The following is an 18,808-nucleotide window of genomic DNA, read 5'->3' on the forward strand; positions in this document are numbered from 1 at the left end:
TTGCAGGTAGGTCAGGGAACTTGGATAGAGCTCCTGCATGCCCTATTGAGGTAGAGAAGAAAGTAAACAATGGTGCTCACCAGCACTTCTGATCCTGGAGAATTTCCGCAGCTCCTGGAGAACTCCCACAGTCCCGTCTTTTCTAGGTCTCTCATTTGTTGTGGAGAAAGTGATCTCATGTAGAAGTACATCTGTGTAGAGTGTGTGTGCTGGATAGTTATTGGAGGCCAATTGGAGCCAGGCGGGTGCTGGTTTGCCGAGCTAAAGCGGCTCTGGCCAGGGAGGTCAGATTCATGTGGTGACGCCCTGTTGGTCCTGCTTGCTCCCTTTGGGTTGAAATGGGCTCCAGGCTGCATGTTGCAGCTATCTTGCAGGTAGGCCCGAGGACCTGGATAAAGCCCCTGCCCATCCTACAAGAGGTGGAAGGGGACGTAAACAATGGTGCTCACTGGCTCCTCCAATTCTGGAGAGTTCCTGCAGATCCCACAGAGCTCCCATGGTTTCCCAGCCTTCTCTATTTGGCCTCTTTCATGTTGTGCAGAAGCTGTTCCATCAGCCTTCAGTTGTCTTTCAGGAGGAATTGCTGTCTATGTAGGTGTATACTTCAGTGTGCTTGTGAGAGGGGGCGAGTTTAGTGTCCTTCTACGTGCTGCCTTCTTGGACCTGTCTCTTAAATGAGAATCAACTTCTAATGTTATTCCTTGTCTCAAAATTCTTCACTTGGCCCTCATAGTCTTCAAATAAAATCTAGACTCCTTAGCAGGACCCAAACTTCATTTCTCAATATATTTTCCTCCCTATTCCCAAATTCTGGTCCCTCACCGCCCCCAGAAGCCATGTTCCTCTGCCTAGAAAATCCTTTCCATTCCACTTGGTAAAACCCTACTCATCCTTCAAAAACTTGTATTCCTTTCCTCCAGGAAGACTTGTTCCATACCTTCCCTCCTATGAGCTGAGGACTCTGTGCTACTGCCACACTCATCATATGACATTATAATTTCATTTTACTGGCTTGGCTCTTCCACTAGATCCTCAGAACAGTGCCACATCCTAGGATTCTATTATATCCTCTAGTGCCCAGGTCAGAGACCTGACACATAGTAGACACAATAAATGTTTTCGTGAATAGTGAATGAAGCAATCTATGAATCTTTCAATAAGATAATATCTAATTTTTCTAAAACCTGCCATAAAATAGGGCAACTATCTTCCCCCTTTGGATCACATTTATAGCCAGAATGATGACTTGGAAAGAGTATATGTGCCACATCCTTGATAACACTGGTAGCTGAATGCATCATTTATGACATCAGGAAGGTCGCCATCATTTGTAGAGCACCTATGTACTGAGCACTGTGTGCTGAATACTGAATTTATGCTACATATACATTCAGTCATCACAATTTATGGTAACTCCTTTTAGCTCTCTTTTGGTAAAGAACCTGAGGCTAAGGAATTTGCCCAAGGTCACATAGTTAGCAAGTGGTGAAGCCAAACTAATACAATGTGCAAAATCAGGAGTAGATTTTCTTCTAAATGAACTAAAAAATGAAGTTGGCTGGAACTAAGATTTCCCACAGGGCTGAAAATATGATGAAGGCAGCAAATAACTTGTCCATCTCAGACTATGGGTATGCAGTTTTAACAATATAAACTAAAAACCAGCCGTGTTCCTGTTCAGCTTAAATAATTGCACACTATTGCCATCCTGTCAAATAACAGACTCATCAGACATTCAGTTCGAAGCACTGTTTTAAAACAACTTCTCAAGTTTATTTAACTCATGTGGATAACATGGTAGTTTTGTATAAAAAGAAGAAAAAGCCACCACTTACTAAGTCTTGCAGACAGCTCAGAGTTTAGGCAGCATTCTGGGCATAGTGCTCACAGGATCACAATCACAGGATTTGCATTATCCTTCCAACCAGCACCAGACTTTTCCAATTCAAAATTTAGTTTATTAGCATCTCAGCATAATAATTTTAAAAAGACTGAATTTAAGTTTTCATTTCCATTTAGAAAAATGACTACATTTTCCTTGATTCCTCTCCAGAAGTTGTTTGAAAAGGTTTTAAATCCAGGTATTCCATCCTTCTCTCCACCTTTTCCATTGAAAAAGAGAAAGGTGTTTGGAATATGTCAAACCTTTACTCAACCTGCTGCACACAAAGCCTCTGCCTTTTCAAGTCCTAGACGTAATGCCAAGGCCATCTCCCAATCCTGTGGTCTTGAGTCCATTGGGTGCCTGGCTTGAGAGCGCTGGGTGACAGTTCGTAAAGAAACTGCTATTGGGGCAGCCAGTTAGCTCAGTTGGTTATAGAGAGCGAGCTCTTAACAAGGTTGCTGGTTTGATTCCCACATGGGATGGTGGGCTGCACCCCCTGCAACTAGATTGAAAATGGCGACTGGACTTGGAGCTGAGCTGCGCCCTCCACAACTAGATTGAAGGACAACAACTTGACTTGGAGCTGATGGGTCCTGGAAAAAACAGTTACCCAATAAAAATTAAAAAAACAAGAAACTGTTAATCCAAGGGTAGTCATAATCCTAACTTGAACCAGTAGATGGCTGACTGTCCCTTAGGACACACACTAGGCTAAGGTGAAAGGGGCAAGTCAGACACCCCTCGTCTGGTCACAGTGAGTCACACCAGCAGCTGAGCTTGCGTTCCTTTCCCCAGAGCTCGCTGTGCAAGACCTCCGCAGCATGACCTCGGTCTACTGAGCCCACTGTGCAGCCATAATGGAAGTTGCTAAACTCATCACTGGAATGAATGAGTTTCCTTAAGTCACAAATGAAAATGTTTCACTTATTACTAGTAGTTTACACCTACTTACAACTTAGTCACTCCACCTCTTCTTGGGGAGCCTAGAGTTTTAGGCAAATGGGAGGGTTAAAAATGCCGAGGAATAACACCTATATTATAAATGTGTGCTTCGTTCTTCCTCATGACCCTCCTGGGAAATTGCTGTTTCTGAATGTTCAATTTCCTTGAGAAAAAGAAATTTTACTTAACTATTGTATACTGCATGTAGTAAGGGTTTTCTCTTTTCAGCCTTTATTTCATTCTATAGGTTTCTCCCTCTAGGTATTGAAAGTGGGAAAGAGGGGAGGAGACAAAAATCACCGACGGTATAAAGCACACCCTGTGTCACTACCATGACAGCCTCTAATACCCTCAATGCTGACTCTAAGTAATTTCTGGTGGAGTTGAATACATTACATTTCTATTTGTGCTGTGCCTGAGGCGTTTCCCTAACCACTAATTGCCAGAGAAGGTCTAGAGAGCTTTTCTGAAAGGGGTAGAACACAAGTAATGTGCTGCTATGCAGCCGGGTGTCAGTGTACTTTCTGATGGAGGAAAAGAGGATTACAGGGAGATTTTTGTTTCAGCCTTTAGTCCAACCAAGTTAAGAGATTTACAAAAAACAGCTGCAAACAGAACTGTGGTAGTGGGGAAGGGATGACGGGGAGTTGTAAACACATTCAGTAAAATTCAGGGATAAAAGAATACACACACAAGTCCACAGAATACAAAGGAACGAGGAGGAACCCCCTGAGCCATAAGCGGATCAGGGCAAGGGTAGGTGGGGTGCAGAGAATTCGCCACTAAACGGCTTCAGTGAGAATTCTGAAACCTGTTCTAACTTTTTTTTTTGGAGTAAATTCTCCTGACAGGTCAAAGATTGTGCTTAAAAAATGTCATTAGGAGGTACCAGCTTTTTAAATACTTTTGCCCCTTGCTTCCAGGTGATTTCCTTTTGGTTACAAACCAACGGTAGACATCTTGCAGGATGGAAGAAGTTTTCTGACATAGGTGAGGCGTGGCGTTGGATGAACTTACACAGTAAGTGAGAGTCTGTATGTCTTGGTCTTCTCCCTGACCACTCCATGTCTGACCTAACAGAGATGGCAGCTCACTTCCTCTGGAAGAAGCCAGTAATGGACACTTGTCTATTGGCTTTGCCCAGAGCAGCAGTCCCTTTCTTGGGGCCCTTTCGTTCCTCTTTGGGTTCTTTTTTCACAGCCATGGTGGGGGGCCTGTGTATGGAGGATGTCTTCATCTTCGGTTCCTCTTCGCTATCTGTGCACGATTCACTTTCGTAGACTTTTTCAGTGACTGGTTGGAGAAGGGAAAAATGGGTTGAGCCATTTAGAACACGATTCTATCAAGAGAATGAGATGTCTCGTTCACCCAGGGCCCTCAGACCCTCTGATCAAAGGAGGTGTGCTCATCTTCTACCAAAACTTTTTCCCACTGGGAGATCAGATCAAGCCCCAGGTAGGAAGTACGTGGTATCTTGAGTTGACACAGCCTCTAGTTGGGGCTTAGAATCAAAACATTCACCCAGCTTTCCTCACTGCTATGTCCTATGCTTTTAAACGGGCCCTTATCATTTGACTGTCCGAATCCTGCCCGTGTCTGTGTTAGCTAACTTCCTGAGTTCAAACGGTACTGTCTGTACCTCAGACACCTACTTCTACCCCCATATTTTGACTGACTTCTTTGAGCTCCCCTCCCTGACCCACAGTGCCTGCCTATTTCCATTGCTTGTTTTCCTGGTCTCAGTCTCTGCCCTATTTGCCAGTCTCCATCCTGTCTAGCTAGGCTCGCCACCATGGACCCTCCCAACTTGCTCTATCCTAATGTCACCCACTCTCTGCACATCCTAAGTACAGAGAATGGGAGGTAACTCAGTTGTTTGGTTCTTAGGTCTGAACGACTGCTAATTAACCCAAGATTTAGTGGTCTACATCATGAAGATAACTGTCCCAAGCAAACTCTATCAGATGACAAGCTTGACCGTTTTAAGGAAGGAAAATGATAAAATGAGAAACATAGTTACCAATTCTTACTCCCTATCAGCCAAAGGCATATTTTACACCTTCTCCCCTGCCAATAAAACTCCCTGAACCCTCCCCAGTGAAAACTTTGAAAAGAATTATAGCAGTGAGCAGTCATTGTGAGGAAGCCCCAAAGGGCACAGACAATGGCTTCCGACAATGAGGTCACAGAATTGATGAAGGTGTCTCTCCAACGTTGCCGCAATGCCTACACCAACCACAAGAAACAGTTCCATGCCACCTTCCTCTGACCTTAGAGAGCTGAAGCAGCGATATAACCAATGCCATCTAATTCTTTCTCAGCCTTCCTGGCTGCAGAAATTGACGAAGAAGCAGTAAAGAAAAACATCTTTTCTTAGATGAATAGAGTAAGCCAATATGCATAACGTTCAAATGATTACAGTGAAAGGAATTTTTTCACATTTAAGAACAATGATAGTTTTAAGCTCTTAATTATTGATCATGTCTTTCTAATAAAATATATTAATCAAATTGTTCTAGCGGCATAGGTTTTGGAATCAAATTTATCTCGGTTCTAATATCTAGTCTGCCATTTATAGAATCTCAAACTTGAACGGGCATCAGAATCACCCAGGGGGGCTTGTTACAACACAGACTGCCAGGCTCTTTTTCCAGTTTCGGTATCAGGAGGTCTGGAATGGACCTGAGAAGCTGCTTTCCTAACATGTCCTCAGGCGCCGCTGCCGCTGTAGGGCAGGGACCCGAGAATCACTTTTCTTTCCTCTCCTGTAAAATGGGCATATGTTTCCTCCCAGAACATACAGGCGCGCGAGGTCATCCGTGGCAAGCGCCCTTCAGTGCTAGTTTTTCCTTCACAACGGCCGTGCTGAAGGTCCACAGGCTGTTGCCATTGGAGTATTCTTTCACCTTACCTTTCCAATGCCATTAAGGTTACATAATGAACAGTCCCCTCCCTAAGAGTTCCTAGGATTTGTCATTACTTTCAAGAGCCTAGAATTTACTTTGCTGACTCCTGCCAACTTAGCGGCTAAAAACACTGATAGGTTAAATATATATTAGGTGGCCTTCCTACTGTCACCTGTGCTCCACAGAGCAGAAGGCATTAGACTCTCCTAGGAGCTTATTAGAAATGCAGAAGCTCAGGTGCCAACCCAGCCTACTAAATCAGAATTGGAATTTTGGCAAGATCTTCAAGCAATGCATATACTCAGCAAAGTTTGAGAAATGTTCCTTTAAGACACTTAGGGAATTTCCATGGTATATACCTATCAGTTCAGCAATTACGGCCCCATAACACTGTCCCCATCTCATACACAACTTCAAAAGCATTATGTAACTGGAGTATGGGAACAAAATTATGAGCTGTTATTTACTCAGTATCTCAAAGTCCGAGAGAATCTGAAGAGCCATCTATAGATACAGACACGACTCACTACTAGTGGATGGTATAGGCTTGCTCCTTCATAAACTATATTCTGTATGCAAATGGCAGCATGTCTACAATATTCAACTCCAGCATCAAATAGCTCATTATTTCATTACTTATTAACGAAACCACGGATTGTCCCATTGGCGATTTTGTGCAATGCATTGCGTGGGGGAGTTAAAAACCAGTCAGGGCAGCACCAACAAAATTTCTCCATCAGCACACTTGGTACACTTTACAAGCTGAAAGGAGCATTTCTGTATTCAAAGCTGCAGCTCCTTCAAACTGCAGGACAAAGGAGATTTCAACTTAAAAATACAGGATCTTTATTTTAGCTGAACGCCATGCCACTTTTCTGGGATGCTATCAAAAGAGGCCCAGTTCGCATGGGTAACAGAATTCTTTTCCATCAATTGTTTTGTTCTCAGAAATCCACCTTGCCCAGAAGTCCACCACAAACTTATCTCAGAGGCCCAATTCTGAGTGCCTGCAGCAAACTCACAGAGAGGAAAAGACCAGCTTTCTCAACCCACAGACCAATTCTGTTCCAGCAAAGGACAGGGCAAGCCCCCAGTGCCGACACATCTGTGCAGGCTGAGTAGAGAGGAAAGCAGAGCGCCTTTGTTGGGCACAGGAGCCAAGATTCATTCGGTTGAGTTTGGACTAAAAACCTTTTTTTTTTTTTTTTTAAAGTGCTATGTGAGCACAGTTTTCATTGTTGCATCCAAGGCTCTTAATAGTCCTGTCTGGAGAGAGCACTGCAGAAAAAGCCCACATCTACACCTGGCCAAGACAATAGGGAATTAGCCACAATTCCCAACGAACTCGCACAACAATGCATCTGACATTTTTCTTTTGGGGTAGGAGGAGGAGGAAAAAACTAGCACTGATGCTTTTGTCCTCTTAATTCGAAAGAAAAACAGATTAAGAAATTCAACAGAAAATATATATATGACCACCAACAGTCAAATCTAGAAGCTTGAAAATGCACCGTGAGAAGACTGAAAACAAAACAAAACAAAACAGACTACTCCAAGTCCAGAATTCACAGGCTCACAATCAATTTGGCATTGAAAAGACAGAATTTCCACATGGAAGGAATTTTATTCCCCCGATCATATGTGGCCATTGAAATGGCAGAGGCCTTTTCAGAGGAGTGGGGGGTGGGAGGTAATGGGACAAGGCTCACAACCGGTAAGATACCTTCACTAGTTTTAAAAACCACATTGCTTAGGAAAAGCTGATTCATCAGAGTCAATATTTTTAGACAAAAATTTGAACAAGGAAAATCAAGAAAGGGAAAAAATACTTCTCTAGGAGAGCCAAGCTATGGCATGTGCTATAGGAAAGAAGAAATGACAATATGGGCTATCCAACTAAAAGACATTTAAGAGGCTAAACCCACAACTCTTTCAAATAGAGAAATACTGTTCCAGGACCTCAAGGCTAAATCCTAAAAGCCCCACAAAAGTCTGGTTCAATTGTGGAAAAGGCAGAACAAGCTACAACATGGCTGAAGAATCAGCCAATCACTTAAAGTCTGAATTCTTTTTTTTAATGTTAACTATACATATTCTCCGGTTTTACTGAGATATAATTAAAATACACCACTGTATAGTATACAGCATAATGGTTTGACTTACATATACTCGTATTGTGAAATGATTACCGCTATAAATTTAGTTAGCATCTATCATCTCATATAGATCAAATAAAAAGAGAAGGCAAAGTTTTTTTTCCTTTTCAAAAGAACTAGGATTGACTCTAAACAACTTTCACATAATCGTACAACGGTGTTAACTACAGTCACCACACTGTACACCCCTAGTACTTACTTATGTTGTAACTGGAAGTTAGTACCTTTTAACCATGTCTCCTAGTCCCCCTCCCCCCACTCCAGCCTCTGGTAACCACAAATCTGATCCCTTTATCTTTTAGGTTCCACATGTAAATGAGATCATATGAGTACAGTATTTGTCTTTTCCTGTCTGACTTATTTCACTTAGCACAACACCCTCTAGGTCCATCCATGTTGTTGCAAATGACAAGCTTTCCTTGTTTTTATAATTGCTGAATAATCTGGGGTGTGTGTGCACACAGCATATTAAAGTTTGAAGCATGCTTTTCTCTCTCTCTCTCTCTCTCTCTTTTTCTCTACCTCTCTCCACACACACACACACACACACACACACACACACACACACACACAGTGCCAAAAAAAAAAGTATACACATTTTAAGGAATACTGTATTATACATTATAAGAAAGGAAAATTGTATTAAAATTGTGTAACACTCATACATACAGATAACGAAAGATGAATACAAGTCACGTTTGACTTCTGCAATTACAAGAGGTGCTCAAAGTGGTTACCATCAGCGTAATTTTAATAGTTGTTTCCTTTCTTAAAATGTGTATATACTTTTTTGGCACCGTGTGTGTGTGTACACATACATATATACATATATACATACATACCACAATTTCTTTATCCGTTCATCTGTCAATGGACACTTAGGTTGTCTCAAAGCCTAAATTCTATTCCCCTCTAGGCCTCCATAAAAAGCACATATTTGTACCTAGCAGGCCTTACAAATAGGAAACATTAAGGAAGTGACTTGGAAGTTATATCTCTGTGAAGAACAAATGGGACAAAATACCAAAGACTTGTGACACTCTACTCAGAGCTTAATCATCTTTGGAGCTTCTTTTCCACTGTTCAAATGTATAAAATGACCATTCTAAAAAAAAAAAAAGTTTCTCAACATCTGTGATAACATCATCTTAATTTAGTATTGTGGTTTCCATCTTGAAAGTGTTTTTAGATATATTACCTTACCTGACTCTTCACAACCCCACATACAGGCAAAATAGATATTTCACCTCCATTCCACAGATCAAAGAACTCCCCACCAGAGGTGACCTAACTTTCATCCAAGATCTCAAAGCTTATTTTTACAGTGTACGGCCCTAACAAGAACCCAAGTGTTCTAACCTCTCTCAGAACGGTCTCTATACTCTGCTACTCAAAGTCTGGGCCAGACGAGCAGGACGGTGTCACATGGGGGTGAGTCACACACATATTAAAGTCTCACGGACGCTGCTCTATAAAGGATTGTGGTGCCTCTCCATGGTAATAATGCTATCTCTAGATTTGGAGCCCCAAATCCTTCTTACCCATGCAGCCTTCGTCGTCCACAAAGTTTTTAGATTTCAGCACACGCTTTCGTTTTCTTTTGTTTTCTCCACTTAAGCTCTAAAAGATCAGAGGAAGATCGGAAGTTACAACATGAAGGTGACCGTGCAATTAGAGAAAAATAACAAAAGCTTTTCAATTTGTAATAATCAACCTCTACTATTCCATGATGATAAAAATTTGAACAAGGAATTCTACACATTTCCTTTTAGGGGAACAGCCCTCCCTACCAAAAAGGTAAGTTATGCTTATTGTATATGCAGACTTGACATTTCATTGTTTCTGAGAAGAAAAGTAATATGTTGAGTAAAAACCTGTGGGTACTGCAGGCACCACAAGTTAAAAGGATGAATAAGACAAGGACCGCCGTGGAGGAGAAAGACGAGGGAAACAGACCACTGCAATCCACTGTGGTAAGGGCTCTAATGGCAGCTGGGGAGACGTACCGGGAGCGCACAGGGAAGGCCCCTAAACCAGACCCGGGTTTCCATGGCATCTGTGCTCGCTGGAGATACCTGCTGTTTCAGCCTTGACACTGCAACTCTACACCGATACAACTTAGTCTTAGGCTGGTATTCCCAATACCAATTTCCGTTCATCTCCACTGGTCTTTAATCCCATTTTCTCTTCAACAAATGAAGAGATTAATGCAAAATACAAATGACAGTCTTAATATATTAAGGAAAACTGATAGTCATAAAGGAAAAACAAGAACTTGTCAGCACCCATCTTCTCAACTCCTTTTCTACACCAATAGATGTAGACACGATGCGGCTGAACATCGCTCAAAACCACATTTCCCCATTTGTTGCCAGCTTTTCTTATTTAGCCCCTTTCCAGAAGACCTTCTGAAGAGCAACCAATGTGCACAAGTTGTTTGTTCTGTATCTTTCACACACTTTGCTCTGACGCAGGCAAGACCTCCTTTGCACAATTCCAACAGGAGTTGTTGGCACAGCAGCCCCAGTGCCGGAGATCACGAAACCCCACACAGCTTCCAGGATCTACCTCTGCAACCTTCCTGAGACTTTTCCCTACAGTTGAAATCTCACTTCAGGCGAGAAGAGAGGGAGTGTCTATTCTGTATGAGCTACAAGAATGCAGAATGAGGCAAAAGCCACCTACTGGCATCTGTGAAGCACACGGCAGAGAACTGATTTAGGTTTAGGTCCTTGGGTGAAAAAAGACCCATGGAAAAGCAACCATCCCAGTGAAGTTGTACCTTTATAGGAGGCTCTGGCTCAGCCGGAGGCAGCGGTTCAGGAGGCGGAGATGCAGGCGGTGGGGGCGAGGGTGACTCAGCTTCATAAACCCCCGGAGAATCTGGTATGACTGAAATAACGAGACAAAAGGAGATAAGAGAGCTACGCCACTATCTGGTACATCACCTTCTCCACTGGCTAAGTTTCCACGGCCAACAAAGGACATTTTGCAAGCAGTAATTCATGACAACCACAGACTCTACAGTTATATATCTTTAAAATATACTCCTACATTTTATTATACAAAGAAAATCAGAGAATTGAGAATTATTAGAGCTGGAATGTACTTTTAGAGATTATCTTAGCTAAACTTTTTACTTTACAGATAAATCAGGGTAGGATGTTGTTTTATAAATATTCACTGATCACCTACTATGAGTCATGTCTATCACTTGTTTTACTTTATCCTCACAACAACCCTAAGAGACAAATATTATTACCCACACATTAGATCTGAGTAAACAGAGGTTTAGAGAGCTTAACTTGCCAAGGTCAAAGAACCTGCAACTGAGGCAGAAGGTTTTAAACCCAAGTCAGTCTGATCCCTCAGCCTTACTACTCCAACTATCGCATGCTGCCTTACCATTCCGGACCAGACACTGTCTCTTAAGATCGAGTAAGTGGAGATAATGCTCAGATTATACCAAACGGTCCGTGCCAGCGTCTCTGTGACTGTGGTCTGAGGACTATTTGCAATCACTTGAGAAGTTTGTGAGCCTGAAACTTTCCAGCTGATGTTAAGAGCATAACCCTTGGTGGGAGGGGGGAGGGAGGGGTCATCTTTGCAATGGTCACAGTTACAGCTCTAAGACATGCTTGACATGCTGTATGGGAACTGCTTCTAGAGACTGCCCCACTGATGAGGCTTGTTTGGCTGCGCTGAGATGAGCAGAACACTTTCTGGAAAGAAACACTGCTATGGAAGTGGTATCACCCGAGAAGAGAGTACCACAAGAGGGACCCCATCATTTCTAAATAGTTCCAGAAACAGTGGTCTCAGTATAAGGCCCATGGGAAGGGAAGTGAAAATCCTCAGCTGACCTATTGCTTAATCACCACAAATTGCTGGTCAAGGGACTGGGTAGCTGCTTAGCTTCACCTGCTCCCTGAGTCTCCTGGCAGTATTCAAACTCTCAGCACAAGCCTTGGATCTGAAATTCTCCCAACTGATTAGGTCAGTGTTAAAAATTATGACAGTGGCGGGTTCAAGGCCAAATGACCTGAAGAGGTGAAGCAGAACAAGAGCCAGAATGAAACAATAAATTATACACTTCAAGTATGAAACGGGCCCTAAAACTTTATAAGCTACGGGACACAAGAGACAGAAACGCTGAGAAAAAGTAGTCCAGCTAATAACCCATCTCTGGGAGGCTAGAACATGACGGGCGCTCAGGCAAGCAAAAGAAAAGTCAAACCAAACCAAGCACCCATTTTTCTGAAGGTATTAAGAAAGCTGTGTTACGATGTGTTGCAGTGGTAGGAGGAAAGTTTATGCAGTGAGGAAGGAAGCCAAAGACAAGGAATTTGAGTACTCACAGTGACACAATTAGTTCTTAATTCTATTTCCAGTTCTGTAACCTCTTGCCTTAACCAAGGAAAACACTTCATCCCGGTGTCACCAAGACCCCTCTCATGGCACTGGATGGAAATGTGTATCTCCCCTCCACACTTGAAGTTCCATAGAGGCAGAGGTACCATGATTTCCCTGGCACTGAATACACAGTAACCATTTTTTTTAACTAAAGGAAAACAGTCGTTTTCTGAACTAAATTTGGGAGGAGGGGCTTCCTGGTCAAGTAAGCACATACCAGAACATCTCTCCCTCTCCCTTCCACACATCCCCAAAGAGAAACATTATAATGATAACAAAGGAGTGAAATGTTGTAATGCCCCCATACCAAGGAATAGGGCAGGAGAGGAGCCAAGAGCTCTTAATGAATAAGAAATTTCAACAAATCTTGGAAGATGAGGGTAGATGGGAGACAGTTGACAGGAGAAACATCAGTCAATTAGATGAGTCAAATAGGAGAGGTTACTATCTATTATAAAACTTTATTTTATCTCATTTTTGAAATTGTATGTAGGTATTTAAATTAAAAAAATATATTTTAAAGGAAGGATCAGAAAAACAATGAGAATTTTCTGGGCTTTACAAACATTCATTCTTATAACATTGATTCATTCTCAAAATCATTATTACTAGTACTATTACCTCTGTTTTGTACAACTGAGGTTCAAAGACATCTAAAAAAAAAATACTTGCCCACATTCATATGCTAAAATCCATCTGTGTCAGCATTAGTCTATTATCAGGCCATGCATTCTCCCTTAATATATTTTAGTTACATAGCATAAGAAATGTTTGCTGCATGAGTGTAATTTACATATATTTGTAACGAATTTGCAGCTCTTCAGATGAAAGGTACTCAAGTAGTGAAACATCACTTATCCCAGGAAAGCACCCTTTGTTGGGGCAGAATAAGACTGTGGTAAAACTAATTTCAAGGGTCCAGCAATGTAACCACTGTTTATCAGTTTTCTGGCAGAGATTCGTAATTAGAATTCCTGGAAATCATTCATAACTTCCTAGGAAAAAGTTTAAACTACCTATTTTAACCTAAAGAGAGAGGCCATTTGTTTAACGATTCTCCATAAGCAACTTGCAAAGACTGAAAATGTTAGCAAAGACTTAAACATATTGGTTAAAATGATTTCTTCCTTGCAATGTAGATGGTACTTCTTAATGTTCTTTCTTTCTGTGTCTGGCCTTTTCTCACTTTACAAAGAGAGTATATAGAAGTGCTAAAGGTACTTATCACTGCCAGGGAGAAGGCAAAAGGAATAGTTCCTTGAATAGAGAGTTAAGGATATGAAGTTGAAGGGAATTTTCTGAGAATACCTGCGAGTGTATTTACTACATTAAACACTTACTGAACACCTCAATAGGAAAAGTGGGGGTGAATAGTAAGAAAACCCACTCTTGACACGTCATCTTATTTGATGTTCATAAAAAGCCTACACGGTTTCTAAAAGCCTACATAGTTCCCCATTTTAGAGATGAGAAAAGAAGGAATTGAAGAAATAATCTGTCTGAAGTGTCACAGAGTAAGTGGCGGAGGTCAGATTGAAACTCAGTCTGCCTGACCCCCAAGTCCCTGCCATTCCCTCCACTCCTGCTGCTCATCTGCTAACTTCGAGCTAAAGACCACCTACTGGACTAACAGCACATATTCAGTGTAACAAGAATAAAACAATAATAGTTTAGAGTCTGTGCGAAGGTTTAAAATAAAATCCCACTGGCTTTGAGACAAAAAAGAAATTTAGGGGTAAAATGGCCAAGGTTTATACATTTAGTCAGATGCCAAAAATTATCTTTGCCAGAGAAAAAATCTCAGAGCCTCTGCTCTATACCACCTGTTACTATAGGTTGTCTACCTCTATCGCATTTCTTCTCACTCCTTTCCAAACTAAATAACCCCACTCATATTTCTAATCACATACGGGTATATTTTTGTGGGCTAAGGGTCAGAACTACAGAGTATTTCAGAAGTACGTAACGAGTGCTCAATCAACCACAGTAATTCCTTGACTTAGAGCCAACCCCTTCACTAACACGACAGTATCTAGTACCTTTTTAATGTACATTAGGCTCACGGCTTCAAAGACTTTTCCAGACTCTTCCAATTAGCACATATTCCTAAATTACTTCCTAATTATTTTCCCATGTGTCTGCATAGAATGGCCTCTATTTCCTTAATTCTTAACTGGTCAGAATGTTCCTTGATGGTTGCTTCATTCACACACTTGGGAATCTTCCTTTCAGTAATTGTGGTGGAAGCATTTTGATAAATGACATGGAGTAAGTATATAGCCACTGCCCCTCTGCGATGCCCACAATGCCCTATTCCTACCCATTCCATGGAGTCATTAAAAACCATGGCTCTGGTGGGCACTGGACCTCTCACAGGATATCAGAGGCCGTAAATTTTAATGTGTAAGCAGACAGGTAAGATCTAAATCCACAGAAGAGTCAAAGATGTACTGTTTCCCCGAAAATAAGACCTAGCCAGACAATCAGCTCTAATGCGTCTTTTGGAGCAAAAATTAATATAAGACCCAGTCTTATTTTACTATAATAGACGACCAGGTCTTATATTAATTTTTGCTCCAAAAGACGCATTAGAGCTGATTGTCCGGCTAGGTCTTATTTTCGGGGAAACGTAGCACCTCTGTTACAGCCAGATTTAACCTCCTTGTACAATTTCTTAGGTCTGTTCACTTCTGTTGCCATTATATATACATATATAGTGTTTTTTCCACTCAAGAACAGGGGGTATGGTTGGGCTACTACCCCCTTTTGGGGAGCTTGTTACCATTTTCAGTTCTTATAGCAGTTTGTGGTAAGAGTAGAATCTAACAAGTTTAGTTTTGTCCTTCAACAGCATAACAGGTTCTTTTTTTTTTGCACTGTTTTTATCTCTCTCAGTATCAGTTTCTTTGCTTTTGTCTCTATACCTTTATGTGATGCTGAATTCCTTTGGACTAATGGTTCCTCCCTCCCCCCATTTCCTAAAATGTTTTATACCTATTACGGCATGAATTCATGGAGAAGCAGTTATAGCAACTCAAGCTCTTCACTGGTTCTCAAAGCAGGCTTTTCAGGGTAAAAGCCATTTGACATATCAACCCAGGTGTCTTTCTCTTAAGCCTCCTTCTCTTCCTATACATTTTTATACACAATTTGGGAAGAGATCTTGGCTCTTAGAATACTTGATATTCTTTTAAAAGGCACATTAATTTTCTAGGTGAGAATCTTCCCCTTACTCTGTTTGCTTATCTTACAACAATGTCTATAACCTAAAACAGGAAGGGCCCATGACGTCATTCTCTTTCAACAATGACACTGAAGATTCTTCATCTTAGCAATGTATTACTTATATGGTGTGAAAGACCACCCACAGCCTTGACAGCTACAACATAACCTCTTTTCAAAGTCACAGGAACGGAACATCTCCAGTTTATTTTTTTAAAAAAGAAAAGGTCTTTAATGATATATATTAATAACCCTTTTTCTCTCCCTTTGTGTTATTTTGGCAAATTACAAGAAAATGATAGTTCTGGTCAAAAGGCTAAAGTAGATTTTAAACAGAAATAGGTGCTATGTGTGTATCAAAGCTAGGATTCCTACTGTCATTATGACCCATAATAAATGACCTTTTAGCTCTTTGAGAATAAGAATTGACCCCTGCTATGGACTGAATGAGTTTCCTCCAAATCCATATGTTGAAGCCCTAATCCCTAATGTGATGGGACTTGGAGGTGGGGACTTTGGGAGCTAAGTGAGTCGTAAGAGTAGAGCCCTCATGAATGAGATTAGTGCCCTTATTAGAGACATGAGAAAGATGTTCTCTCTCCCTGCCATGTGAGGATACAGCAAAAAGGTGTCCTTCTGCAAACGAGGAAGAGAGCTCTCACCAGGAAATGAATCAGCCAGCACCTTGATTTTGGATTTCCCAACCTTCCAAACCATGAGGAATAAATTTCTGTTGTTTAAGCCCCCCAGTCTTTGGTATTATTGTTACAGTAGCTGAAACTGACTGAGACAATCCCACCAGCCCAAAAACAATTGCAATGCCCACCTTCATCTTCACTGCTATCAGACTCAGGAAGTTTGATTCTTCTCCTCTTTTTCTTTGTGTTTTCAGTTTCTTTTGTCTCATCATCAGATAACTCCACTCGCTTCCCCCTGTTGCCATGCAGGAAAAATTTAAGCATTTGACACAAAATAAAAATGTAAGTATTCATATGCTACTATGGGTCTTGCTTCATAACTCATGATCTTAGTTCCAAAGGATAGAAAGTTAAAATAGACTAACAAGAATTCTTCTCAAGGCTAACTGACCACAACTAGGTCATTTTATGGGGTGACCAGAATACAAATCTTCTCTAGCTCTCTACAAACCACTGGAAGCTACTACCAGGTAATCAAGAACCTTTCTAAATTCTTAACTTCCCCTATTGGCCTTTCAATAATTAAAAAGCATTAAACAAACAGCTACTACCTACATATATATTCAAGGCTCTTTGCTAAACACTGAGGACACAAAGATCAAGAAAATACTATTCTCAAGAAGCTCTGGCCAGAAAAACAGAAACACTACTAACTATAATGCAATGTGGTGAATCTTCCTGGACAAATATTATGGGATATGACTCTCGCTTAAAAACTTGAAAAGGTGAAGTTCATCAGATAGAAAAGGGAGATGCATACTTTAAAGAGAAAGAACAATATAAGCAAAGGCTTAGAGACATAAGACCTTAAGGGATTCTAATGACATAATAAAAAACCTACACTCTATCTTGAAATTATGATACTCCATCACACTATTCAATCAACAAATAATTTATCAAATGTCCAATGTGTGTTAGAGATACAGTTTTTATCTTCAAGTACTTTATTTCTTATGTAACTTTAAATATTAACTTACTTTTCTACCTTAAGCTGGAAAAAGATAAACTCAAAATAAGTAGAAGGAAATAATAAAGAGCACCAATCAGTGAAATAAAAATAGAGAAAATTAACAAAGTTAAAAGTCATTATTTTGGGGGCAAACATTAATAAAATTAATAAGCCTTTTACAAGACTGATAAAAAAGACAAAAATACATATTACTAATATTAGGAATGAAAGAATGAAGAAATCTGCAGTGATAACTACAGATAAGGATTTTAATAGCTACTCCCTAAACCAAGAATAAGGCGATATTATGAACAACTTTACACCAATAAACTCAATTTAAAAGAAATAAATGCCTTTAAAAACAGAACCAAACCCAAAAATAACAAGAAAATTCATATAGCTCTATTTAAAGAAATAAAATTCATTGGAACAAACAAACAAACCTTCCCACAAAGAAAACTCAAGGCTCAGATTCACTTGTGAATATTATCAAACTTTTAAGAAAGAAATAGTATCATACACAATTTTTTTCAGAAAACAGAGGAAACGCCTTCCAACCAAGAAGTTAGCATAACTGATACCGAAATCTGATTAATATGTTACTAGAAAATAACTGATCTATACTTAAATAACTGATCCATAATCCTCAAATGTAGAGGCAAAAAATCCTTATAATATTAACAAATAGAATCCAGCAATATGTAAAAAGGATAATACATCACAACCAAGTGCAGAGTTTATCCCAAGAATGCAAGGTTGGTTTAACATTTGAAAACCAGTCAATGTAATTCACATTAAGAGAAACACTGTATGATCACCTCAATAAAGGCAGAAAAAGTGTCTGTCAAAATTCAACACCCATTCATAATAGTACCCCTCAGCAAACTAGGAATAGAACTGCCTCCATCTGGTAAAGGCATCTACTAAAAATATACAGTTAACATCACACTTAGTGGTGAAATACTGAATGCATTCTTGGTAATGACCACCACCACCGAGTGTTATGTCCATGGCTGGGGCGTTTTAATCCATCTATATCACATGTGAGGTGAGGTCCACTGGACAGAGCCTTGACCCTCTGAAACGTCAGCATTGTGTTGATGTTTTCTGTTGGAGTAGCCCCAACCTTGCCACAAAAGTCAAGTATTTCTGGGCCTATCAGTGCCGACAGTGTCCTTTAGAATTTCTTTCAACAGACTAATTCCTACCAGCTATGAGGTAGTGTCTCAAATTCCTGGATCCATTTTTAACAGCTTGTGTGCTTTTTATTTTCTTTTCTAATTACATTTTACCACTTGAAAAATAAACTCATTGATATAAAAAGAAAACAAAGAACGTTTTCTCTTAAATTTGACCCCTCATTTGCAATTTGAAGTGAAAAACAGCCACATAATCAGGCATACTTATGCCATGTCCACAAATTTCAAATGAAGGAGAAAAGACAATCAATTTAGATCAATAGGGCCCCAAAAAATGACTTTGGGCTCTAAATGATCTAAACTGCTTGATTCCAGTTCTACTTTACTAGATATTGAGCTTCTCCCCTCACTTTGGTTATATAGCTGTATCCCTAAGGCATTAAGTAGGATTTAGTGCTCAACTGAAAACTCCCCACTGCCAGTAAGCCCAAACAGACC

At 40.4% G+C, this 18,808-nt stretch overlaps 1 protein-coding gene across 3 annotated transcripts in view; it reads right to left on the minus strand.

Annotated features, from left to right (window-relative positions):
• Positions 1-1,746: 1,746 nt before the first annotated feature.
• Positions 1,747-18,808, minus strand: part of POLD3 (DNA polymerase delta 3, accessory subunit) — a 44,871-nt gene continuing 27,809 nt past the window's right edge. For all 3 annotated transcript variants that reach the window (XM_019744423.3, XM_019744422.3, XM_074335773.2), the window contains 4 exons: positions 16,351-16,457; positions 10,672-10,781; positions 9,431-9,509; positions 1,747-4,120 (listed from right to left, as the gene is read on the minus strand). In XM_019744423.3, the coding sequence (XP_019599982.1) occupies positions 3,918-4,120; positions 9,431-9,509; positions 10,672-10,781; positions 16,351-16,457 (499 nt within the window). In that variant the 3' untranslated portion in view covers positions 1,747-3,917. The remainder of the gene's footprint in view (positions 4,121-9,430; positions 9,510-10,671; positions 10,782-16,350; positions 16,458-18,808) is intronic.

Source organism: Rhinolophus sinicus, chromosome 14, assembly GCF_057876585.1.
Source record: "Rhinolophus sinicus isolate RSI-liver-muscle chromosome 14, RSI-T2T, whole genome shotgun sequence".
Lineage (NCBI taxonomy): Eukaryota > Metazoa > Chordata > Mammalia > Chiroptera > Rhinolophidae > Rhinolophus > Rhinolophus sinicus.